This window comes from Protomyctophum bolini, assembly GCF_963924005.1.
Source record: "Protomyctophum bolini genome assembly, chromosome: 15".
NCBI lineage: Eukaryota > Metazoa > Chordata > Actinopteri > Myctophiformes > Myctophidae > Protomyctophum > Protomyctophum bolini.
Window position 1 is genome coordinate 22,604,753 of NC_137876.1, and position 26,850 is coordinate 22,631,602.

Sequence of the window (26,850 nt, forward strand, 5' to 3'; positions counted from 1 at the left end):
GTTCTCCTCTACGCTCCACACAACGTACCTTTTGTGCGAAAAAGCGTTTTTATATTTCTAATGAACGTGTGAATTATATTATGTCATGTTGTGTTTTTTTTAATTGAGCGTTTCGTTGTGCGTTGTAGGTCCGGCAGGCCGACGTTCTTCAGTGCCGTGTTCAACACCTTCAGTCCCGCTGTCAAACAGTCGTGGATCAGCAACCTGCAGATGGCCAAGCTGGCTTTAGGTACGTCTGCTGTGCGATATGTCTACAGTAACATTCACTGCTGTAAATAGTGAGTTAGTTCACTGCCAACAGCACTGGAGCAATGCAAAATCATTAAACCACATTAACCCATAGCGTCCCTATTCTGGGATGAACATTCAGCAAAAGAAAACAGCTCTACAAGCTCACACAACATGCCACTATTGTTTATATGGTTAAATATGTTGTGTAGGGAAATAAGGAGGAGTCCTAATATGTCTAGATATATATCTGGTCATCGAAGGGTTTCAGTGGTTTAGACATGACAGTAATGTTGTGTCATGATATCTTCGATACAGGCTTTGACTCTGAAAGAGTGCGACAACACTCAACTACAAATTGTAGTTCAGACGGTTATTTGTCAAAAATGATTCGTAACTGATGAGATGTGTGTGTCTGTGCGTGTGTGTCTGTGCGTGGGTGTGCATGTGTGTTTAACAGAGGAGGACAACATGCAAGGCTGGTTCTTTGCGGAGGAGGATTGCAATCAGATTAAGAAACAGAAACACCCTCTCCTGTTGAGGCAGATGCCTGTGGTCATGTCTAAACTACAGGAGTTCAAGGTGGGTCTCGTCTCTCTCTCTCACACACACACACACACACACACACACACACAGTCACACACGTGCGCGCACGTTATCTACCACCACCCACACACTCACCACCTCTATTACTTCTAGAGCGCGACTGATGCCATATTTGTCTGTCCGAAGCCATAAATCTTTGCATGTATCTTCATGCTTTGTTTAATGTTTTTTTGGTAAATGGATGGCCTACTTCATCACACAAGAGTGTCCCACAAAAGTAGTGAAAATAGCAGTGAGCGAAATGAGGACATACACAGTTCCCACTCCACAGTAACTTTATTAAACACAAAAAGAGGACTGAGGCACGATTTAGAAAGAACAATACTTGTGACACCCTAAGACAAATCATAAAACTAAACAAAAGTATTAACCTATCATCTGACTCAGGGGTGGCCTTAGGAATCTGGAGGCCCGTTTCAAGACCCCATATAACTATGACATAATTATTTTGTTGATACAGCCGTATTGATACAAATAGTTTGACTGTTCAATATCACACGCAGCCATTACTCTCGACAATTAGCAATTCATCATCCTGTCGTCCCTTCACAAATTAAAGTGTCTCCCCTTTACCTCCCAATGCTGCACATTTTACCAAGGTTATTTACATAAAATAGGTGTAACTTAACATTGTGGGAGAGAGCAAGGCAGTGAGTGAGCGAGAGAGAGAGAGAGAGGGCCAAGAGTGGTGGGGGTTGACTGACGCCTGACTTTCAGTTGGAGCTTGGAGGCCCCCCTGAGGGTGGAGGCCCATTTCAATTGAAACTGGTGAAACATAGCTAAGGCCTCCTATGACTAACAGTAGAATTGAAACTATAAACGCTATAGAATGCCACAAACAAGCACATTTAAAATCTCTGGCCAGTACGGGGATCGAACCCGCGACCTTGGCGTTATTAGCACCACGCTCTAACCAACTGAGCTAACCGGCCCTGCTGCCCTATGACCCCTGACTTTGCTTACAGAAGTGGAATGTAGCTTCTCGGTTCAGCTGATAGTTGTAGAATATACACTCAGTACGTCTCGGCATTCTATATTACGTATGTAATAGTATGAGGCCGGTTAGCTCAGTTGGTTAGAGCGTGGTGCTAATAACGCCAAGGTCGCGGGTTCGATCCCCGTACTGGCCACGGAGCTTTTGCGAGACCCAGTCGGTTCTTGCTCTCCCCGTAGGCACACTGGACGCGTCAGGAGCGTCAGAAGAAGCTGAAGCCCTTCTTCTTCGTGGGGTTTTTAGACAGCTGGTGGATGGAAAAGAAGCTCCAGCTCCGCGCCCGACTGCCGCGACGGCCAGATTCCCGGAAACTCTCTTCTCCGCGGAGGTGGAGCTTCTTTTCCATCCACCAGTGGTCTAAAAGCCCCACGAAGAAGAAGGGCTTCAGCTTCTTCTGACGCTCCTGACGCGTCCAGTGTGCCTACGGGGACTGTGATGCTGAGTCATCATGGCCTTTGAACTGACTGTGTGTAGCTGTCACCATTAGCAGTTGTTGTCAATGACATAATCCTTTTTTGTGTTCCACAATCCACATAGAGCTCTCTATTGTTGGGAGTGGTGACTGGTGAGACTCTGTGAGGCAAGCAGCAGGCTGGGGCAACAAGCTGACACATACAGGGAAGATATTAAAGGTTGCAGTTGTACTTTATATCTCATACTTTAAATGCTTAGTATGAGGTATAAAGTATAAAGCCTTGTCTTCATAACAAAAAGATTGGGTATTGGGTAAGACTGACGTTATGTATCTTTCAGGACCTTTCACTGCTTTGTCTCAACCACTCAATGGCTCTGGTCTCAGCCACTGCGGTAGATATATATATATATTTTTATCTTGCCACTACTGCTGGAGCAGCCATAAACTACACAGGTTCATCCCGATGTTCTGGGCATCTTTTTAATGTCAGTGTTAGTAAAAAGCAGGTAAAAGAGTAACGTTTGAGGCAGACTAACATTAGTCACTCTACCGTTCACTGTAGTAGAAGAGGTGCGCCTGGTGAGGGTTTAAACCCTGCAGCTATGTCGACAGGAAATACGTAAGCTGCGACCATGAGACCCGTTTCTGAATTCGTCTATATCGTTGCTGTCAGGCAGATCTCCATACGGTATTTCATCTTTTTATGTTTTTAATAAATTAATGCCGTATTTTATATTTAAAAAGTAGCCGATCTACAAGTTCAAACAGTATGTAGGGACGTGTAGTAAGCTTGTAGATTTTTTTAAATATTTAACTTTGTTTTGCCTAATGAAAATAAATCCATTGGAACTCAGGTTATTTTTTTTCCCCTTTTTTTAACTTTTGGTTAGGTTTCTGCCCGACGGCGACAAAATGTCCTCCCCATGACCCCATAGCCTTTAAACAAATGTAAGAGTATCTGCATTCCATTTGTGTCAGTAAAGTGTGGTGTCTCAGCTAGGGCAGCAGGGCCGGTTAGCTCAGTTGGTTAGAGCGTGGTGCTAATAACGCCAAGGTCGCGGGTTCGATCCCCGTACTGGCCACAAAGCTTTTAGAGTTGTCTGTGTCTGTGGTGTATGTGGCAGTTCAACTGCTACTGAGTTGTCTGTGTCTGTGGCAGTTCAACTGCTACCCAACTACCTTCTGGTGAGTTCAGCTGCCATTAACATTGTAATGATAAGTGGCTTTCACACATCAGCCCAGATGTGTGAACGAACAAGATGATGGCCTTGGCAGCGCAAATTGATGATGTTTCTCTGGGAGCCATACTTTGGTTAGACATAGCATTGATTAGACTGGATTAAGGTTGGTGAGGGGTGTGTTAAGGGTTGGGAGAGGGTTAAGATAAGCTTTGGGTGTGCTGCCCCGTGGGAGGTTAGGGTTAGGGGAGGAGAGAGGAGCCGGCCCTCCGTCCAAGCTGCTTGGAGAGAATATAGTAGAGGAGCCTATCAATCAGATTTTGATGCCCGTGATTTTGGAATGTTAATTTTTGGAGACAGGTATATCTTGATTCTTGGGGTTCTCAGAATACCAAAAAAACATGTCTCCAATTTTTTCTGTTGGGTTTTGCATGTGTAATTAGCATAATTAGCTAATGAATTGCAAAAAAACGGAAATGGAAATAACCTTGCTTCTAGGTAACTTCTAAAGGTGATCTAAGAGTCTAAGTCTATGTTCGTGATGTCCAGAAAATCATCTGTTACCATTGTGAAGTCATACAACCTTTCCTAATTAGCATAATTAGCATAAATTATGCAAAAATGACGTTAAAATCAGGAAATTGCTGCATTTTTCACATTTAGCTGACTTAGATAGATGATCTCTTATTGACTACTTGAGTATTTGTAATGTCAGAAATCCCTATCCTCATGCCATAAGTAAATCATGCAACCTTTTGTCATTAGTATAATCGGCATAGATGATTTATTAATTAGTCTGGAAGTAGGAAATTACCCGTTTTGCTCTTAATAGATTGATAAAAGTTCTAACAGTTCTAACAGTCTGTTTCTGTTTGTATATCCATGAATTAAACTCTTGCAATTAAGTCATGCAACTGTGCATATCAAGCTAATCAGAGTTATTGAAAACACCTGAATGGTGCTGCTTGGACACATCATCAGTGACTAACCAAGGATAAGGTGCTCATGACAAGCAGAAGTATGCCCGGTTGGTTCCAGTCTACCTTGCAGAAATGAAGGCCCTGCAGACCACAGATCCAGAGATCTACCAAGAATTTATGGATGGTAATTTCACTGTCAATAAGAATAAGATACCATTCTGTGCCATTGGGGTGGATCATGCACTTGAGCACATCAATCGCATCATGAAGGTCACTGGAGGCCTTGTGGGCATTACTCAGAATGCCAGTGCTATAGGTTCTTCCTGACAGCACCAGAGCTGAGTAGACTTGCTGAAGAAGCGCACCAGATGGCAGGCACACAAACATCTACACGAAAGGAGCACCATGACTTGTCCATGGCTGTCTGGACAAGGCAGGAAAAGTATGTCCTTCGATTGAAGCATGTGATCAAGTCATCTTTGAATCCTCTAACATATGATGGCAAAGACCTACCCAATATCATCACAAAAGTGGTGATGCCACCCCACATGGAGAAAGATGTATGCAGCCAAGACGAAATTGGCCAGCAGAAATATGTTGCTTTTGTGAAAGAGCGCATTAACAAAAATGAAGTCAGTGTCTGGGCCAGAATGAAAAAGGTTCAACTGAAGATGTGGAAGAGTGCAGGAAAAGTAGTGAAGCACAAGCTCGCTGACCAGGTGGTGGAATTGAAGGATGACAGGTCACTGTTTGCTCGAATGCTGATTGTTGCTCGATCACGGTCAGAGATCAACCTCAAAGAAGCCATTGGCCAGCACGAGTTCACTGCCAAACCACGTGCCCTCTTTACAGTGACTGGTGACCTTCGGCCCTGCACAGACAAAAGCAAGCTCATGACCATTCTCGAGGAGCTGCAGAATGAGAAGAGGACTGGTGACGTTGGTGTTGATGATGGTGTTGAACCACAGAGTGCTGCCACTGACAGTTGTCCCGTGCCAGCTAAGAGTGTAACTGTCATAGATGGAATGGCATTGGTACAGGCAATGGGAAAGCCACCATGGATCAAGACGTGTTCCCAGTGGGCTGACCACTTCATAGCCAAACTGGACACTAAGACCAAAGATCATAGTGAGATCCATGTAGTATTTGACCACTATGACATTGCATCTTCACTGAAGTAGGCCACACGTAAGCGACGCCAGGGTGGAAAACCCCCTACCACTTATCATGTGGAAGACAACACACCGATAGGGAAGGTATCAGAAAAACAGTTCTTGTCAGGTATCAGCACCAAAGATGAGCTGACTGTCTATCTTGCTAAGAAAGCCCTCCAACACTTCCAGGGGAGACCCAACATTTTTATAATCACGTCAAGGCAGGAAGTCAACTCAAACTCTATTGATGTAAAACATCTCCACAGCTCACAGGAAGAGGCTGACACAAGGATAATCCTGCACAGCCTGGATGCTGTCCAAAGAGGGGCAACACAGCTCTACATTGAGTCCCCTGACACTGATGTCTTTGTTCTTGCAATCCGACGGTACCATCAGCTGTGCAAGGACACCTATTTCATCACTGGAGTGGGGAACAAAAAACGTGTCATCTCACTGGAGCCAGTAGTGCAGGCACTGGGTAAAACGATGACTTCAGCCTTACCAGGGTTCCATGCCTTCTCTGGAGCTGACCAGACAGGCCATTTTGCTGGAAAGGGAAAGTTAACCTGTTGGCAAGCCCTGAAAAGGTGTCCTGTGGAGGTGGTATCTGCATTTGCCACTTTAGGAGCTACACAAAAGCTCAGTTCTGACACAGAAAAAAAGATTGAAGCATTTGTTTGCCAGCTGTACGAGCCCGGTACAAATCTTGTGGATGTTGGTGAGCTCAGGTGGAGGTTATTCACCAAGAAACAATTAGAAGCCGAGAAGCTGCCACCTACACAAGGAGCATTACATCAAGCCATTGCCCGTGCACATTATCAGGCAATGGTATGGGATCAGGACCACGTACCTAACCCACAGATGCCACCAGCAACTCAATATGGATGGGAGGCTGAGGGAGATCAACTGGTGCCAGTCACAACACGGGATCCCCCAGCCCCAGGCACCATTACCCAACTGGTCAAATGCGGCTGCAAGAAATCACAGTGCATGTCACATTGTTCTTGTCGATCCCAACATTTGAACTGCTCTGAGATGTGCATGTGTGGGGCAGATGAAGAGGTGTGTGGTAATGTAAGTAAGGCACATCTGTTGGGGATTGACGATGACGAAGATGGAGACCCTTCAATTTAAATGCAGTTTCAAAACTTTTAGAATGTTATTTATTTATTAGAATAAACAATGTGATAATTCTGTGACCATAAAGCATTTTGCATTCAGCATTCATAAAGCATTCTGTTACCAAAATGCATTTTCAAAACTCTCTGTAAATATTAGAATAAACAATGTGATAATTCTGTGACCATTTCTTATATTGTGATTTATTTTATATGAGGGATATATATAATATGCAAATTAATAAGGAAAGGTTGCATATCCTAGTTATGGAAAGAGAATACTTTTCTAGACATGCAAACATGTTCATTAATTAACTTAAAGCAAAGAAATATAGCTATTTCTGGTTTCGATTATTACATGATTATTACATAGACAAAAGGTTGCATGATTTATTTATAGGCTGATAATAATTCCTGTACTTGTAAACATACACTTAGTCTGTGAGAAGCTTTAAAAGTTCATTAAAAGTAAAAAAAAAAAATGCAGCAATTTGCTGATTTTCACCTGTTTTTTGCATATGTATGCTAATTATGATAATTAGGAAAGGTTGTATGACTTCACAATGGTAACAGATGGATTTCTGGACATCAAAACATGGACTTAGACTCTTAGATCACCTTTAGAAGTTACCTAGAAGCAAGGTTATTGCCATTTTCAGTTTTTGGCAATTATATAGCTAATTATGCTAATTAAACATGCTAAACCCGACATAAAAAATTGGAGACATGTTTTTTTGGCATTCTGGTAACCTCAAGAATTAAGATATACATGTCTCCAAAAATTAACATTCCGAAATCACGGAAACTGATAGGCTCCCCTACTAATACATCAATAGTTTTTTATTAACGTTCAGGTTGTAAATATTAACCGATTAATCAAATCTCTGTGATACATATGGCTCATAAGTGAAACATTATGAAAACACAAGCACGCCTCCTTACTACTGTGGTAATGTAGACACGGCTGCCTACTTGTTGTTACATAGAGACCAATGCTATTTGTCCAGTTTAGAGGCTCTGATGAAAAGTTGGATGTAGCTTTGTTGTCTACATTAGGAGGACAACATACTGTATTGTAGTTTGTGTTTTTCATTGGCTGCATCAATGGGAGACTCAATTAAATTCATCTGTCGTGTTCTATTTCTATGGAAGGAAATTAATAAATCTTCCTCACGCTGTCACGCTAACGTGTGAATCTACTACCCACACACACACACACACACACACACACACACATGGCCCCTGGTCTCATCAAACAGACTTTTTACAGTTATGTGAGAACCCACATATAATATGGACATTCTCATGTCGGCTAGTTGTTAATTGTAGTATTGTTCTTTCTTTATCCATAATTTATGCCTCACTCCTCTTTGTTTTCTATAACATTTAGGGCTTCTTTTACAGTTTATGCCTACAATGCTCCCCTTAATACAAAAAAAAGGAAGAAAAAAAACTACATTTCCCAAGAGGTGGAGTTTCCACTAGCAGGGTGTCCACAGGTGCATTGAAATCCGTCAGTGATTAGATGTTGGTGATATGTTTGCTCTGGTGGAGTTCTAACAGGCTGCAAGCTCAGAATAAAGAGAAGTTTTGGTTAAATCTAGTTTTCAAACCTCATCCTGGTGACTCTGGTGAGTTTTTCATCATTATCTGTTGTGTCACTGTCTGTTAGCAACACTTGCTAATAAGACCTCCAGCTGCTGCTGTTTCATGTGATCTGAATACCGAACATGTTCTCACCACAAATCAGATTTTTGCCAGATTGGAATGAGATTCATTTGATCCTATCTTAACAGCAAAAGAAGAAAATAACCAGATTTTTCTTTGCTGCTTAGATTTCAATCACATTCATAGTGGTTCAAATCTTTATTTTTCTTTTTTTTGTTGGAAAAAAGCATTGTAGGCCTACAGTTTTTCACATCGCTTATACAAAAAATTCTTTATTGCAATTCCCAAGATTAGTTTTTTTGTTTATTATTCTCCCCCACACCTCCCCCGCTAGTCTCCTCATGTCCCCTGATTTTCCAAGTGCTCCCTTGCTTGTTTAGGAACAAGACTTATGGATCTGTACAATTATAGTCACATCTGATTTCTAAAGATATATCAGTCTGGGTCACTAAAGCTTACACTTGACATTTGACAAAGTTAACTAGTAGTAGTAGTTAACTAGTGAATTATTTCTGATGATCGTCCTCTCTCTCTGCTTCTCCTTCATGTTGCCATGTTGTGTCACAGGTGGAGTGTGCGGTCCACAACCCAGAACCTCACATTTCTCTCTCTGCTTCTCCTCCATGTTGTGTCACAGGTGGAGTGTGCGGTCCACAACCCAGAACCTCACATCTCTCTCTCTCTGCTTCTCCTCCATGTTGTCACAGGTGGAGTGTGCGGTCCACAACCCAGAACCTCACATCTCTCTCTCTCTCTGCTTCTCCTCCATGTTGTGTCACAGGTGGAGTGTGCGGTCCACAACCCAGAACCTCACATCAACACAGAGAGTACGGCAGATACCCCCGTTCTGGGCCATGGCTGTGTCTGGGTGAGAACAATTATGCCTAATTCATGCTTCTTCTATGAGTATGAATTCTATGTTGAGTCTTGTGTTATATATCTGCTATTTTTAATTAAGGGGCGCCTAGCCCCTTCTATAAACGGCTTTTGTCCCCACACGTCTCAAGATTTGCCATTGACAATGAAAGGGGAATTCAGGTCAAATGTCTGCTAAATCTTGTCCCCACATGTCTGAATATTTTCCATTGACAATGAACGGAGAAATTACGTCAAAATTCCGCTAAATATGACGTAAATTAAATTTACATTGAAGGGAAAACTTACGTCACATGTAAACGAGCAAATCGGCTAACCGACCACATGTTGGTGGGAGCGCTTGGCCAATTAGGGACCACCTTATGTACCTTTATGTAGCAATGTCAAATGTCCGCTAACATAAATTGATGACAAGAGCGCCCCTCATTTCACACGGGTGTGATTTTTGAATATCCAACCAATGTACACGGATGCTTTCCCGGTTGGTGTAATGGGTTGAAATGCATGTAAAACCCAGCCCTAGCTAACTACTATGCCTTGCTCGCCTCGTCGGTGTCCAGGTGGCGAGTTGCACCAACCAGATGGGCCAGATCTCCATCGTGGCCATGCAGAACTCCAGCCCCAAGGTGACTGAGTGTTTCAACGTGGAGTCTCGTATCCTCTGCATGGCCTACGTCCCCACGGAGCACGCCCTGCACAACGGGGATGCCGCGGCCTCCGGAGACGCAGCCAACCACGTGAAGGCCACGCCCGCGGACACGCCCACCGTGTGCCTGGGCATGGAGGAGGGCAGGTACGCGGCGTCGCGTGGACGCACGTTATACCCACACTTTACCAGATCAGCTCCAGACTAGTAGGGCTGGATATGGATTTTTTTTAGTGGTGCAACCATATAGGGTACAGCCACTCCAATGCCCAGCTATGTCCGTCCGTCCCCAAGTCTGTCTGTCTGTATGTATGTTTAGGGGGACAAAGTGGTGCTGTGTAGCTTCACACTGTTCACAGGTGCATGATGGGAAGCTGAGTTTTTTTCCACCACTCACTTCATACGGGTCAGAGTTTTTTGTTATGCCGGTAGTAATAAATCTCACGCATCCACCTGGGTGGTGGCAAACAGCTGGGCCTTGACAGACCATGCATCCAAACAGAAAAGTCCTATCTGATTGCATTAAATAACATTAATCAATGTTAGACTCACTTTGCCTGATGCTTTGCCACTCGATGTGCCTTCACTTGAAGCATACGCATACCCTCTATTCATTCTGTACTGGCCATATGCGACCAGATTTGACTGAGAGTCTGCCATCGCGCAACCTCCTTTCACCGGAGGAGAAAACCTTCTTTTTTTTTTTGTGAATTGCACCACTCAGTTCACACGGGTGTGTTTTTTTTTTTTAATTAGTTGATAGCACCTAGGCAGACTCTTCACATACTAGAGCATGTCTGAAATAAGTGGCAGAGCTGAAATGCGTAAACATGTAGCTAGGTGTAATGTTAGAGACCACAGAAGTGAACCTTTCAAGCCTGTTTTTGTGAAAAATGGGTTACAAAATCATACGATAAAAAAAAGAATTGCGGTTATGAACTCGATACCACGGTATGCCGGCTTACACAACCGGTATTATCGATGGCAAGACTGTTCTGCAAAAGCTAATTGTTATCCACTGTCCACCATGAAGCTATGGTTATGTCAGAGGAGATGGATTGACCCGGGTTGTGGTTCTTCTCATCCTGTTGCTCAGCATCATCGTGTATAAGAGCAGCCAGCGATCCAAGAAGGTCCGACTGCAACAGTTCTTCACCCCCGACAAGGTCACGGTCACCAGTCTGGTCTACCGACGACACTGTCTCTATGTGGGTCTGGTCAGCGGCTCAGTGGTCATATACTCCAGAGCACCAGGTAAGACAAGTGTGTGTGTGGTGTGTGTGTTAAGAGTTGTTCTGATACCAATACCAGTATCGGAAAAGCTGCCGACCCTGCGTATGCCCGTCTATGCCATTTCCGATTAAATTGTACTGTTTTGATGTTTCAGTATTGTTTTATGCTTTTCCTTACTTTGTATGTATTCCTAGATCCGTAGATTCTTTAATTTCATGGACCACTATAACTCTTGAGAAGTGTACAAATCCATAGAGATCCATTTAGAACCCCCTCAAGGAACCATGAGAGTCCTAGCTGGACCTCACTTTGAGATTGAAAAAAAAACCTAAAGAAACATACTGGTGTTGGATACGTACTCCGTGTCGACGCTACGCATGTTATGCGTATCGGGAAGGTATATGGTGTGTGTGTGTGTGTGTGTGTTTATATGTATGAAGAGTTTGATGGCATCTCTTTTGACCATTTTCTCTGAACTCCGTCTTTGTTAGATGTGTTGCCACTCCTGTGGGTGGGTTGTCAGTAAAATTGGGCCAATTACAGAGAGTAAATGACCTACATTAGGCAACACAGTGCTGCTCTAACAGACGGAATATAGACCCATGTTGTTTAGAAGGTAGTCTGGGGAACCTGGGTCGCAGCGAGACATGTTTTGTCTGCTCAACCCCTGACCTTATCGTGTGTGTGTGTGTGTGTGTGTGTGTGTGTGTGTGTGTGTGTGTCTCTCTCTCTCTCTCTCCCCCCCCCCGTTGGGTGTGTGAGTCAGTATTTCTGGGGCATTCTCTCTGGTACCAAGCCTGTCTGGGTTGTCTAGGAGAATCCATTCCGTTAGCAGCACTGACCTATTTCACGAGGAGCAGACGGAGAGATTTTGTCTTTTTGACAGGCCGTGAGGCCCGGCCGTTTGTCTGCAGTCCTCCTGAGAACCAGGAAAAAGGGAACGCTGCGGTTTCAAGCATATTGGGCGTGTTGTTGCAATGTCACCGTTCCCCCCTGGGTGGATTCTTTTCAATGCAGCATTAGACAACAACCGGTGGTCCCCAGCGAAACCATGTGACCAAATGAACCCTTATTTATATTACGTCTTTAACTCTTGAGAGTGTAAAAATGAAACCAAATGGAACCTTGCGGCTCCATTTTTACGCTCTCAAGAGTTAAATTATTGTTAAACATCTGCATTACTTAATTTATTTTGTCTCCACAATTGGTGAATGTAGAATAAATGTTGTGTTGCTCCTTTGCCCCTCCTATGGCGCCACATCAATACAGCAGAATTGTGGACAAAATCTCATCCAACTATTCAAATATATTCGTAGTTTTGGGTTTGAAAGGCTAAATCTCATTAAAAAGGTGGTCCGTGGCTCAAATGCCAAATAGATGATGGACCTCGAAATGAAAAGGGTTGAAAACCACTGGACTACACTGGAGCATTCAAACAAGCGCTCCGGTGTTGTATTTGCATAGGATATTGTGTGTGTGTGTGTGTGTGTGCGTGCACGTGAGAAGAAAAGAAAGGTAGAGAAAGAGACTGGAAACTATTCCCTGCACCTTCAGCCAGCTACATTTTTGCCTGGAAGAGACTTTGAGCAGCTGTTCAGGAATGCTCCACCTTTTTCCTGAAAGAATACTGAGTCATTCCAACTTATTTTTCCCCCCTTGGAGCTACAGAAATATCTCTTGCGCTCTCGCTCTCTCTCTCTCTCTCCACCTCGCTAACATATTATATTGGGATAATTCAGCCTTGGAAGGGTTCGTGAGCGGAATGGAACGGGTCCTTTGGTGATCCATCTGTTAGAAATCTGTGAAAAAGTAAAATCCTCAATGTTAATTTATCCACTTACAGTTTAAGTTTCAGTGGTTCTCACCCGTACGGGTCCATTTGGTTCCATTTGTACACTGTTGGGAGTTACAGACCTGTATATGGGTGTTACAGAACTTTATGGGAGTTACAGACCTGTATATGGGTGTTACAGACTTGACTATCAATCATTTTACCCCCTGGAACCCCCTCAAGGACCCCTTAGACACTCTAGAGCAGGGCTTCTCAAAGTGGGTGTCGTGGCACCCTAGGGTGCCTTGACCCAAGTCCAGGGGTGACTCAGAATAGGAATGCTGGGGTTTAAGTGTTTAAACGCCAATTATAAAAGCTGTCTGTCCTAATGGAAAGGTCACTCGGGGTCATTCCAGCTTGACCCGAAAATGGTTAACGTTTCAATTGTTAATGTGCTTCATGGAGGAGGCGAGTGGAGTCGAGTGTATCAGGTGCAGGCTCGATCGGGTTTTTTTGTCTCCTCACGGCGGATTTATACGGGAAAATGTTTGAAAATATATGGACATTTTCTAAATGCAAACGATTATGACAATTATCTCAAATAATTGAGATTATTTCAAATAATTGCAATTAGGCGATTATGTAATAAGTGACAGGCCTAGGGATTGTCTCATGTGGTGTTTTTCCTGCCACGTTTCATCAACGCGTCCCTCTTGGAATGAATACACGGTGACACACACACACACACACACACACACACACTCACAGCGTTTTTTGGTGACATTGACACGTCACGGAGGAATGTTCCATGGTTTGAAGTGAACTAAACTGGTTGGGGTTATATAAGAGGCTGACTGTATCCACTGAGAACGCCCTCAGAGCCGGTAGTGCCAGTAGTCTGCCATGCCATGCAGACTAGCACGTCTTCTATCTATGGCACTGGCACTGTGGCGCAGACAGTTTTATGGGTCCTTTTATTTTTTGTTATTATTCATTTTTTGTTATTATTCTTTCAGAACATTTCCAAAAACCATTCCCCCAACCCCAAAAAAGCAAAAATTTTCACGAATTCAAGACAAATGTAACGATGTATTTCAGTAATTTCATGAAGAAATCAAAGAAATTCCATACAACAAAACAAATGATTTAAGAAGTAGTGAAAATGGCAGATCTACAAGCTCGCAAACGCAAAGCTACATTATGTTATAATTTATAACATAATGTATAAGAAGCTCATAGCGCGCCACCGAGTGGCGCGCTACGAGCTTGTAGGTCTGCTATTTTTGAAAAAATCATGAAAATGTGGAGCAAATCTTTGAATGTATATTTTTTCAGAGCAAATGTTTTTGACTCAAATCTTTGCTCAGGCCTAAATGGGTTGACATTGAGCACTTCCGCATTTTGGACACCAAATGTTGGTGTCCAGTCTCTATCCTTTTAATACTCTATGGTACTAGTGGTGCACCCCTCTTCTCAGCGCCCCAATGTGAACTCTACTGCCATTTCTTTTTTTTCTTTTTTTTGCCATACATACACACATATGCATGCAGTTATGCAGAGACACACACACACACACACACACACACACACACACACACACACACACACACACACACTATGATTATTATAATAATATACACAGGACATTGCTGGAATGCTAATCCAGTGTAGCCCCCTTGGTGTCATTACTGTACCTCTCCACCCTCCCTGTGTGGCACCTACTGCCTTCAACACACACACTCACACACTCACACACACAGAGCCTCCCTGCGTGGCACCTCTGCCTTCAATAGCTGCCTTTGTGCCGTCTCTTAAACAAACACTATTGGCGAGGCCTCGTTCACTTCCTGGTCTAGATTAGCTCGGTAGGAATGTCGAGGTTCTGGAGGAAATGAGCTACTTATTTTAAACTGGCCTGGTTCAGCTCAGTCTCAACCCAACGGTGCCGTTTTCACCTGGGATCGTTCAGACAGAACTGGGGTTGCGATTTTGACCATTCCGGTTCCTTGACGATTCACCTCTTCATGGTCCGGTTCACCTTCAACGATTCCTATAGGCCAGGGCATAGCGGTGGGCCGTGGTTTTATGGTTACACTTTCCCCATAGAGATGTACAAAGATATTTATATAGAATATGTTCTAGAATCCAGCCATCTTGACCATACAATTAACCATGACCATAAAACCAATAAAAGAAAATTAATACTGCTAAACAAAGGGTATTACATTTACTAATGCAGTATCATATAATTCAATATTCAATTATTGTTTTTCACAGAATCAAAGGTTTTATGATCATGATTCACCCGGATCCCGGAGGTCTTTATTCTAGGCTTAAAATAATTTATATAAATATTTTTGTGAATCTCTGAGAAATATTTGTCATGGTTCAGCCCAACGCTAGGCAATGTTGGGTTATATGTTAAACCGAACCCTAACACTATGGTAACGGGGAAAACATAGAACCAAATGGACCCGGGGTACAAAGAACATGGGGATGACCCGAACCGTAGGGAGCCATTTTAGTTGGTTCAGCTCAACACTACAGTTCTACAGTATCTCTGCTTGATCGCCCACCAGAGGGGCTTTTATTAGTTATCTCAACTTCGATTGTTTTGCCAAAAAGCTTTTCTTTCACTTGATCGGTGAATAAAGTTTTCTGTCCACCTACGCACACGCCTCACCAAGCCTAAACAGTCATGTCGAAACTATTCCCTATTCTATGAACCTCCGTCAGCTCCTGGAGTGTTTTTCTGTCGGGCCAACCAGGGCCCCCCCCACACACACACACACACACACACACACACACACACACACACACACACACGTCATGTCATTTTATCACAGAGAGTTCACATGTTGCAGAGAGAGAACTGTGTGTATTTGTTCCCGTCATCTAGTGGTGAGAATGCATGTGTCTCTGTGGAAACACCAGGCTCACGTTGAACACAGCATGTAGGAGGTGTGTGTGGGATGGATGGATTTTTTGCAAAGCCATGATTATTCACATTCCTATTCATAGTGAGGGCTGTGAAGCTATCAGCGGGCCAGTTAATCAGTCTTAACGGACGAAGAGTGTGTTTTTAGCTAGCAGCACTATTATTTCCATTGGTAGTATTTGCTGTGAAAAGTGACTCACTGGTGGGTGTTGTCAGCTGAAACATTATGACATAACCATTATACCCAGCCTTTATTTGCCCTGGGCAAGGCGGAGAGTGATAAAGAGACACACGAGGGTGATAACTGCATATCAGCCTTGTGGCGATAGAACAGGTACAGTAGCTGAATAATTAAAGGCAGCAACAAATAACGGTGCCCACAATGAACTCACTGTTTTGACTTCGCTACAGAAGGAACTCGACACGTGTAGGGCAGTCGCCATTAGGACATTTACCTGCCAGAATGTTTCCTGCTAAATCATTAGCATAACTTGCTGGACTGACTGGCAGTGGGCGAGACAGTTTTCACATGCCATCCTTGGCAGCAAAAGTTCTGATATTGCCTGTGATAAGCCACCATTTTGATTTGTTCATTTTCTAACGGTATAGTACTTTATAATCTCGCGAGTTCAGGAAATAGTCAATCTACAAGCAATGAAGCATAGCCGTAACACGTTCAATCTATAAGAGACACGCTTATAGATTGTCTGTTTCTGCAATGCATCGACGATATGTGAAAATGTATGAACACTTCTCATTTCACGACGATTTAGGATTATGCAAAATAATTGCGATCTCAAATATTTAGGCGATTACCGGTATGTAATAACTGTCACAGGCCTAAGCGTGTGTTAAACAACTTGTATGGTTGTGGTTCTCCTTGTGACCGCGACCAGATGGCACTGTAGCACAGAAATGATTGAAAACACCTAGTGTGATGGCCGCCGCTGTGCTCGCCGTCACATAGTCTTGTTAAATTGCAAGAGACTGTGATTCTATATCTGCTGCACATGTTTCTCTACTTCATTTTCTTTCTATTTTGACCATGTAATGTATATTGTATATTTGACATTCACTATCTTGTCTTACCCCTTATGCCTACTTCATAATAGTGAAAATAGCCAATCGACACGTTGTGAGCTTGTAGATCGGCTATTGGGTATTTCTAAATATTTTTTCAAAATAGTAAAAACCCTGGGCACTCATCATGACACTGTATGTCCTCGGTTACCTACCTCGGGCAAACCACGAATGCTCCCGGTGACGTCTCCATGTATAAACTTTGTTTATACATGCACGTCAGATGGTACTGACGTTCTGTCGTTGTCTCTGCTGCTGTTCAGATGGTACTGACATGCTGTCGTTGTCTCTGCTGCTGTTCAGATGGTACTGACGGTCTGTCGTTGTCTCTGCTGCTGTTCAGATGGTACTGACGGCCTGTCGTTGTCTCTGCTGCTGTACAGATGGTACTGACGTTCTGTCGTTGTCTCTGCTGCTGTTCAGATGGTACTGACGTTCTGTCGTTGTCTCTGCTGCTGTTCAGATGGTACTGACGTTCTGTCGTTGTCTCTGCTGCTGTTCAGATGGTACTGACGGCCTGTCGTTGTCTCTGCTGCTGTTCAGATGGTACTGACGTTCTGTCGTTGTCTCTGCTGCTGTTCAGATGGTACTGACGTTCTGTCGTTGTCTCTGCTGCTGTTCAGATGGTACTGACGGTCTGTCGTTGTCTCTGCTGCTGTTCAGATGGTACTGACGGCCTGTCGTTGTCTCTGCTGCTGTTCAGATGGTACTGACGGTCTGTCGTTGTCTCTGCTGCTGTTCAGATGGTACTGACATGCTGTCGTTGTCTCTGCTGCTGTTCAGATGGTACTGACATGCTGCCGTTGTCTCTGCTGCTGTTCAGATGGTACTGACATGCTGCCGTTGTCTCTGCTGCTGTTCAGATGGTACTGACGTTCTGTCGTTGTCTCTGCTGCTGTTCAGATGGTACTGACATGCTGCCGTTGTCTCTGCTGCTGTTCAGATGGTACTGACGTTCTGTCGTTGTCTCTGCTGCTGTACAGATGGCTCGTGGAGCTCCGACAGCCCCGAGGTGCTCAAGCTGGGGGTGCTGCCGGTCAAAGCCCTGCTGGCGGTGGAGGAACACGTCTGGGCCTCGTCGGGCGGACAGGTCTTCATCATCAACACGCTCACGCACGATGTGGAGGTACGCCGGCCTGTCTTCAGCACGCACGCACACACACACACACACACACACACACACACACAGTGGGAGTGATCCACATCCAATGCCGTGATATTATTATTTGTAATTGGGGCCCTGCAATGATCTGGGTCAAACGTTCTTCCAAGTGTGGCATGAAATAATTTCCTCTCACGTATAGGCACATGCGGTGTGTTTAGAGCAACCTTTCAACGTGGTCCTTCCTAACAAGTCATCTTGGGAGTGCCTTTTTTTTTAAATGTCATCTGTGTATCTAACCCAAATTGTCTGTGTAAACAAACGGCCCACAAACACCTTTATTACAAGTAGATGGAACGTTCTGTGAATTTGACTTATGGTGTGTACAATGTAAACAGCAATTCACAGAAGTTATGCCGATCAAAAAATATATATACACAGTATAATGACACATGTGGGAACGAGTACATCTCACAAGTACAATTACAAGGTAAATATAAGTTGACACATAATATGTAGTGTGTTAATGGAGGGTGATATAGCCAGGGGGTGGAGTGATCGAAAGACGATAATACAGATAAGCTTCCTTTATCTCGCTTCCGCGGCTTGTGGGAACATGTGAACATCCGTTACGATACCACCGGAGTTCATCTGCAAAAAGCATTTTGTTGAATCCCTGTTGGGGAAAAGGGGGGGTGGCCTTTGGGGGGGGGGTGTAATTTGTTTCCCTATAGATGTTTCCTCCGGATGCCATGTAATGAGACACACTGCTCTACTGTATCACGTTTTGTGACCCACTGAGCGGTTTATTTATTTGGGTTTTTACCGTAACTTAAGATTGTCCTGCGTACATGACTGGTTGGCATTTCCTCTTTGCTTGTTCCAGAGGTGTGGGAGTAGCAGTGTTTATATGACATGGTGTCAGTGGTGGGAAAATGTGCTCGAGTAAAAGTAAGACAATAATGCGACACATTGTGAGCTTGTAGATCGGCTATTTTCAAATGGCCGAAATGTAATATATGGGCTGACGTGCAGGTTAATGTATGTTTTGTGATTATAATCAAAATCTGCAAAGTAACTCGTTTTCCAATACATGTAGTGAAGTAAACTTTTTTTATGACATCGATATTTGCAGTTATGCAGCCATTTCCAACCACTTTCAACCTAATGGCATTTCTTTTGCCATTATTTTATTCTGTGTTGTGCCCTGTTACAGCGCCACCATGAGGCTGATTTGAAACATTTTGGGGGTGCCAGATCTTCCTCGGTAGTGGTATTGTTCATGAAATGTGACGTGGGTCAAGGCAAGGTTGTGTTTAACTCCATGGCTCTGACCTTCTGCTCTACTAATCATCGGCTGGTGTCTCTGGCTGCCATGATGGTGACCACTAATGCCATTAGAAAAGTCTCCCATCACGCTATGATGTTGTTTATCTGTGTCTGTTCGGCCTGAAATGAGCCTGACGACGACCTGCCCTGGGTCTATAAATGGAAACACACCCTGCTCTGACTCGCGGCTACCTCCTAATCTGGTTAGACTCATTTAGCTCATTACAGACCACCTGGCTCTCTCTCTCTCTCTCTCTCTCTCTCTCTCATTGTCCTCGCTCTCTCCCTCTCTTTCTTTCTCCCTCCCTCCCAGTGAGTGAGAGAATCTTTGTACATTTCTCTGGATAAGTGCATCTGCCTAAATGATGAGAAAAGGTAACATGGTTATGGGTAGATCTTTGAAAATGGTCAACGGTGAATAAAATATCCAAAAAAAGAATATGTGAGAAAGAGAGAGAGCGAGAGAGATAGAGAGAGCAGCACTCTGTCTTGTAGTGCCTCTTTAAGAAGACACCTCTGAATGAACCCTCCTTGTCAAAACACAACTCCACCTATACTATACTGTTTAAGGATTACACGTACAACTCCGCCTACTTCTGAAGGATTAAATGCAACCTCACCTACTGTTAAAAGAGCGTGTGCAGAAGCTAGTGGAACTGTGCCAAGGCATGGAAGTGGAACAGTGGAGCAGCACAGCTCTCTGAAACCCACGTGTGCTATTCTCAGACACGTCCGCTGCAAACGGGGGACACCTGTGTGCTCGGTCTCACAGCAGATCTTTATTTAGTTTTAGTCAGTCTTTTGAATACTTTTTTTTTTTAGTCAACAAAAAATATTTTGGCCGGCCGTGATGGCGACGAAATGCCTCATTTTATGCTCGGCTGTACGCCGAAAATAGCAGATCTACAAGCTCACCAGGTATCACGTTGTGAACATTTTTCGTCATATAATAATATATTTTTAATCGAAACACTGCTGCACAACTTGAATCGTTCCAAACCAAATCAAAGCTTATCAAATGCCTGTAAATAAACCCTAGTTTCCCCGTCGTGCTCGACACCACATGGTCTCATTGTGTCGAGCGCTATGCAAATCGTCCCTGAACAAACGCCTTCCTTGTTGCCTCTGGCCAACAACACGGTCACGTCTTGAACCAGGGCTGACTGTTGTGTTAGTGTCGCTCACTGTTTTTGTGGGCTAACGCACAAAACAGGTCCCCAGACATAACAGCCATTGAATGGACATTCGCAGATTGAGCCGAGGGTGGGTGTGTGTGTGTGTGTGTGTGTGTGTGTGTGTGTGTGTGTGTGTGCAGTGCACGTGTGTGACTAACCTAACCTATAATTACAGTAGTCGTACAGTATGCACTTAGAAGAGCACCCGAGTTACTGTTTATATAGGCTGTTTTTAAATTGACAACAATTATAATCACACAATCGGTGTATGAATGTAATGTGCTTTGGATAAAGGCGTTGTAGAAATGCAGACATTTACCATGTGCTAACGTGGTTGGCCTGTGCTATATGAGATGATCGTCCTTCCAGTGTCCTCGAGACCGGAGACACGCTGGTTCCCGTCGCCCGTTGGCACATGAAGTTCATTCACCGTCGGTCCTGTTGGAAATAGAAATGAGCTCAGACCTCGTTTTAAGCACATCGTCCCTCTTCAGTTCATACGTTTGATACTTTGTGTGGCGCTGTAGTATGATCAAGTAGGGCGTTTAAGTTACGAAAAAAATAGAATTTAGAGATAACAGGTGTATAGGGCTGTCAAGATTATCACATTTGACCTGACGATTAATTGCCCCTCAAATGATTGCGATTAACGATTTAAATTGAGTTGCACACTGGGATATATGAATAAGAATTTGCATGTCTTTGTCTTTTACGATTTGTAAGTTTCACAGGGCAGATATAAATAATGAATAACGTATTTCACACCGGCAGTCCGGCACCTTCCACAATTGGAAGATAATAAACGATTTAATAGCTAGTTAACATTTAAACTACAAATTCACTTGACATAACTGAAACGGCCTGCTGGTAATGGCGAAGTCTCGCTTTGGCTGTCGTGGTCTCCTATTAACTTTAAAAAGAAACGTCAATAGTGGAAATGCATGCACATTTTTCAATATGGAAACGATTATGACGATTATGCAAAAATGATGTGATTATCCCAAATAAATGCGACTAGACCATAATGCGGCAAATTGCGATGGGCCTAACGGTGACGATGATAATGCACGTTGTGGCGATGTTACTGCATCGCCATCTGGAGGCGCACCAGGAGGAGGGCATGGTGGTGTCTGTGATGGCGGTGTCCGGTGTTAGCATACCGTTAGCATAATGTCTGTTGTGATGCTCCCATACAGAGGCACCTGGAGGCCCACCAGGAGGAGGGCATGGTGGTGTCTGTGATGGCGGTGTCCGGTGTTAGCATACCGTTAGCATAATGTCTGTTGTGATGCTCCCATACAGAGGCACCTGGAGGCCCACCCGGAGGAGGGCATGGTGGTGTCTGTGATGGCGGTGTCCGGCGTGGGCATCTGGATCGCCTTCAGCTCGGGCTCCACGCTGCGTCTGTTCCACACCGAGACCCTGGAGCACCTGCAGGACATCAACATCGCCACGCCCGTGCACAACATCCTGGCCGGTGAGACTCCACCCCCCCCCCCCGCCGTCACACACCACACCCATGCCGTGTGGATTATATGACGGCACGTTTTGATGTGCTTCTTTTAGTCTTTTGACTCAAATTCCATTTGGTTTTACAGTCACATTTTTGTCATCTGAACTGTTTTAGTATCGGTCTAGTATTTGTCGAGTAAATATCAGAAGATTTTAGTCGACTAAATCTACAGTTGATTTAGTCGACTAAAATTTACTGTTTGACCCACCGGTGTCACTCGGTGCGGTAATGTGCTCCGTGTCCGTGTGGCTGAACCCCCACAGGGGACCTGACGGGTTAGGAGGACGGAGGGAACACGGAGTCCTACTGTAGCCTGTCCGCTCTGAACCTGTGATGGCCTCGTGTTTTCTTCAAAAGGGCCCGTCTTAGCGCAGTGCCTGTCTGTAATTGGGTGACATCAAGCTCGGTGCTCTCTCATCCGGCGTATAGTGCGTTTGTTATGGCACGTCGGTCATGTGTGTCACCCTCTTTCAAACAAGTCGACGCTGGAAACGTCTCATTTCTTGTCTCTCTTTGTATTTATTGAGTTGCCATGGGACAGAGGGACATTAGAAAAGGGACCGTCGAGATGCAGGGAATGGGGAAAGAATTGGGTTGAATTGTCTCATCTGTCTCTCTCAGAATCGGAGACACATCGCGAGTTTACACGGGTGTAAAACGGTGGGGGAATTTTTTTTTGTACAAGCTCCATCGTTTTGTTTTTAAGAGAAAGGGAAGGGGGGGGGTAATTGGGAAGAGAGATCAATAAAAAAGGGGTAAATGAGTGTCAACTCTGATGAAAGACATTGTGCCAAACAGATGTACAGTAGATTATTATCACTGGATATAAGTAGGCTACTTGAGAGACAATCAAATCAGTCGGAGGTCAAACCCTCTGCTTTGCTCCGAGCTTAACCCATTGAGACCAGATTCTACAAATGTCTTCAAAATCAGTGTTCTGTTTTCTACATCAGTGGTTCTCAAACTATTTCATGTCAAGGACCACGGAAATGATACGTACTGTAATTCACCATTTGTCAGCCAAAAAAACGTTTGCTGTGAAATTATATATATTCAAAGATTTGCGCACATTTTCTAATTAAAACAAATATATATAGTGCCACGCTATGAGCTTGTATATCTGCTATTTTTCAATAGCTAAAGTTTAAAGCGGTTAAAAGCAAACGGATGCGTTCCCGTTCTTAACCCATTTTGGTGTTGGCATTATGTTATGCTTTAGCTATTGAAAAATAGCAGATCTACAAGCTCATAGCGTGCCACAAGCTTGTAGGTCTGCTATTTTTGAAAAATCGCAGAACGATCGAAGAACCATAGCTTTTTCAGAAAACTGTAAAAATACATTTTTAGAATCTGATCTCAGGTCAGAATGGGTTAATAGACGGGCACAGTGCTCTGCTCTGGGCTTGACGGGGGAAGACACGGAGCCCCATGGGATGCTGGGAGGTTTGTTTAGGGGTCAGATTGTATCGTGTTGGCGTGAATCTATATTTACATCCGACAGGCAGGACGGCTGAAGGCTAGATAATGTTTTCCATTCCTTTTGTTTGTCCGTCCGTCTGTCCGTTGACCTCAACAGGACGATTCCCTTTTCACCTCCTTTCAACTCCTGCAACACACGTTATGCTAATAGGGTGCTAATACTCCTTCCAAAGTCTGCAAGAGTGGCCTGTTCTGCACAGAACTGCACAAATCATGAACGTCTGATGGCCGTCAAACGTTGCACTCACATTCCCACTGGGCCAAGGAAGAACAGTTCGCGTCATGCTTTTACATTTCTTCCTATTATGTCTTATAATGTGCTCAAGATATATATCGGGCAGATTTTTCATATTCCATTCCTATTGGCTGTGATTTACTTCCATTGGTAGCGAACCCTGCCTGGCGGAGTGACTGCTGCAGTCTTCCAGACCATATCTCATTGGGTTTGTGTAGTGCCATGCAGACAGATGTGTTCATGCGTGGTTTGGATCTAATGGTGGCTTGGTACACCGTCATGAAATGTTAAATAGCCTGTGACAGTCACACTCACAGCAGGGAGGGTTAGCTCTGGGCCACAGTTAACTCTGCTCTGTCAGACTTGACTGATCCCTTGAAATCTGAAGTGGTGATGAGATGAAAAATGCATGTCCTTTGCATTTGGTTTTCTGTTCTAGGGGGGGGGTGTGGGGGTGTGTGTTAATCACTTGCCTGCAGTCATTCTGTCATATTCATTAGCAGGGATGTCCTTATGCTCATATATTTATATGAAGTGTGTGTGTATTTGGCTGTAGTGGGCATGGTGTTTGGCTAGGGTGTGAGTTGTGTAATGTCCAAGTCACTCACTGAGAGAGAAAACTAAAGAGCACATTAATGAATCGGATGAATATCAGATCTTATGTAACATGATCTTAAGGGGGTGGTTTTAACTTCAGCTGGCATTGCTGCGAAGTACTATAGTACTATTATTATAGCATTGGGTCATCACGTCAGTAAGTAACGGATGACCTTATATCATGTGTGAATGTGAACGGCTCTTTGTTCAGAGATATCGGATCAAACTACAAGATCCCGTTTTTCTTTTGTTGGCACTGCTTAATACTAACCCGAGTTTTCATTTGCTTATATGGGTATTGGCGCAAAGATAAATGGCCTTATGGTTGCTAGTTAGACGGGAGTGGTAGAGAATGCATTTTAGTTTGTACATTCTCTTGACCTCGTGGAAAGTCCCTCTCTAAAAGCCAGTGTTTAGAGTTCGGCAGTGGGAGGTCTCAGGCAGATGTGAATGATAAAAGTGCTCCGCTGACTGTATTAACTAATGCGATCCATGCAAGCCACAGGGGAAGTTGGTTCTGGGTAGAGAGACCGCCGCTCATGGAAGTCCCTCACCACTAAGCGCTCACTTCCTCTGATGGCGAGTACGGGGCAACATTACGGGCATCGGCAGTCTTTGTCTGTGGCAAAGGAAGTCCACATACTACAGCTTAACGTGTCCCAGTCCCCGACATTCAAACACGACGTCAACCTCCCTGTCGGCTCAGCCACAGTCCGGGGGTGGACCGTCGTGATTTTAGTTCTGAGCATTTAGCTGGCACTTTCTCTTCATAGGGTGGATATCTTTATCGCTGCGGCGTGCGTTCTGTCTTTGGCTGATGTTGTGATCTGCGTTTCTTTGCTAGAATGTGCCACCGCCGAGCCTCAACAAGCTGGCAGCTGCGCTGAGAATGTGCTGTCGGCTGCACAAAGTGTGACGTGAAGGGAGTTGCCAATTAAAGTGTCTGTCTTGGCCCACAAGAGACAGGCTGCAGTCGATATGAGCGTCGTTATCTACACCCATCAACGCTTGTTTATTTAGGCGAAAATTAGTCCAAGGCCAAGTTCAGAGTTCAGACGGCAAGCAAATGTGATTTTTAGGAAGGACTGTCCACACTGTTATTTGTAAGTTAATCCGATAGTATTTGTGTATTCAGACATGGGCGAAAATAGCCAATCTACTAGCTTATTTTGGGGGCGAGCAACTCCATTTTGTCAAAGTATAAAGTAAAATCAAATCTGATCCGCACAAATACGTTTCCATGTGGTTATTGGGGGTGCGCACGCTTTTCCGACACACCAAAGGTCCGGAGCGAAAATGCGATGGTCCGACATGCGCTGCTCCCGTGCTTGCGGTTATGGTTCGGTTAGGGATTGAGGTTTCGGATCAATAGTATGTCGGAACTAAAGCCTGTACCCTGGTTATTTGCTGTTCAGATTTGCCTCTCCAGATCTGACTCCAATTTGGATAGGCCGAACATCTCATTTGTGCTGCCAAGTCTGACTATAATAGGCTAGCCAAAGTGATCTGTTGACTCAATGAGCTGCAAGGATGGGAGACGCGTTGTGCGCTATTTGATCTGTCAGGGCGTGGACGTTGGGTCCTTCCATCGTTGGCTTTCTTTGGAGAAGTCCACATTGTTCCGCGGCCTTATTGTAAAGTAATACAGAATCTAATGTCTCCACACAACGCACGTTGAGACAGGGAGGGGAGGTTGATGTAGTAAATGATATCGGCACAGAGGAAAGGACCGTGCAGGGCGTTGTTTCACCGCGTCTTGAATAGCAGTATGAACGCCTTGAACGGTGGAGTTGATCTCCTCCTGTTGGAGCATGTTGTCGGATCATCTGAAACCCCCCCTCTTCATCACACAGAGGAGTACCTCACCCAGACACGTGCACATCTAGCTGGACTGAAGCCTAATTTATACGCCGTTGCACAACTTGTGTGTGTGCCGCTTGCCAAAAACAACAATCTAATACAGCTCACTGCGTGGGTTTAAATGGTTGGAAATGAAACGTACAGTGTACACTATACAACAGTGGTTGTCAACTAGTGGGCGGGCCGTGAGAATATTGCAAGTGCCCCCCCCCCCCCCCTTCCCCTTCAATAGAAAAAAAGAGAGGAAGGAGCGCATCTGTTTGGCCAGAGTAGAAATCCCCAACAAGGTGCTCTTCGGTACAACTGGGTGACAAAATGTATGCAAAAATAGATGAGACCAGAAAAGCCTTTAATTTAAAGTGTGACTGCTGGTGCATTGCCAGATAAAAGAGCACCTGCACATGCCACTGCGGCACAACTGCCTTCATCGGGGTGACTAACAGGATTACAGAAAAAAACATGGCTTTTAATAGGATATGACATTACAAGTGAATTACCATTGCCACCTGTGGTCGCAAACTCTCAATAAAGATTAGCGGCCGGCTAAAAAACAAAAACACCAAGTCAAAAAGTAGAGCCTCACAAATTATTTTTCTACAAGAGTGCCACTACGAGCTTGTAGGTCTGCTATTTTTGAAAAATCGAAGAGCCACTGACTTGTCTCTCTGGTGCTATACTGTACTGTTCCCCAGAGGATGGGGGGGGGGGGGGTGGGGGTCTCTATATTCTACGCTG

The 26,850-nt window shown here is 44.2% G+C and overlaps 1 protein-coding gene across 3 annotated transcripts in view; it reads left to right on the top strand.

Annotated features, from left to right (window-relative positions):
- The window catches only part of arhgef10 (Rho guanine nucleotide exchange factor (GEF) 10), a 120,566-nt gene that overhangs the window by 79,834 nt on the left and 13,882 nt on the right, over positions 1-26,850 (top strand). For all 3 annotated transcript variants that reach the window (XM_080784570.1, XM_080784571.1, XM_080784572.1), the window contains 7 exons: positions 129-229; positions 689-810; positions 9,063-9,149; positions 9,718-9,950; positions 10,900-11,057; positions 17,809-17,951; positions 21,734-21,908. In XM_080784570.1, the coding sequence (XP_080640696.1) occupies positions 129-229; positions 689-810; positions 9,063-9,149; positions 9,718-9,950; positions 10,900-11,057; positions 17,809-17,951; positions 21,734-21,908 (1,019 nt within the window). The remainder of the gene's footprint in view (positions 1-128; positions 230-688; positions 811-9,062; positions 9,150-9,717; positions 9,951-10,899; positions 11,058-17,808; positions 17,952-21,733; positions 21,909-26,850) is intronic.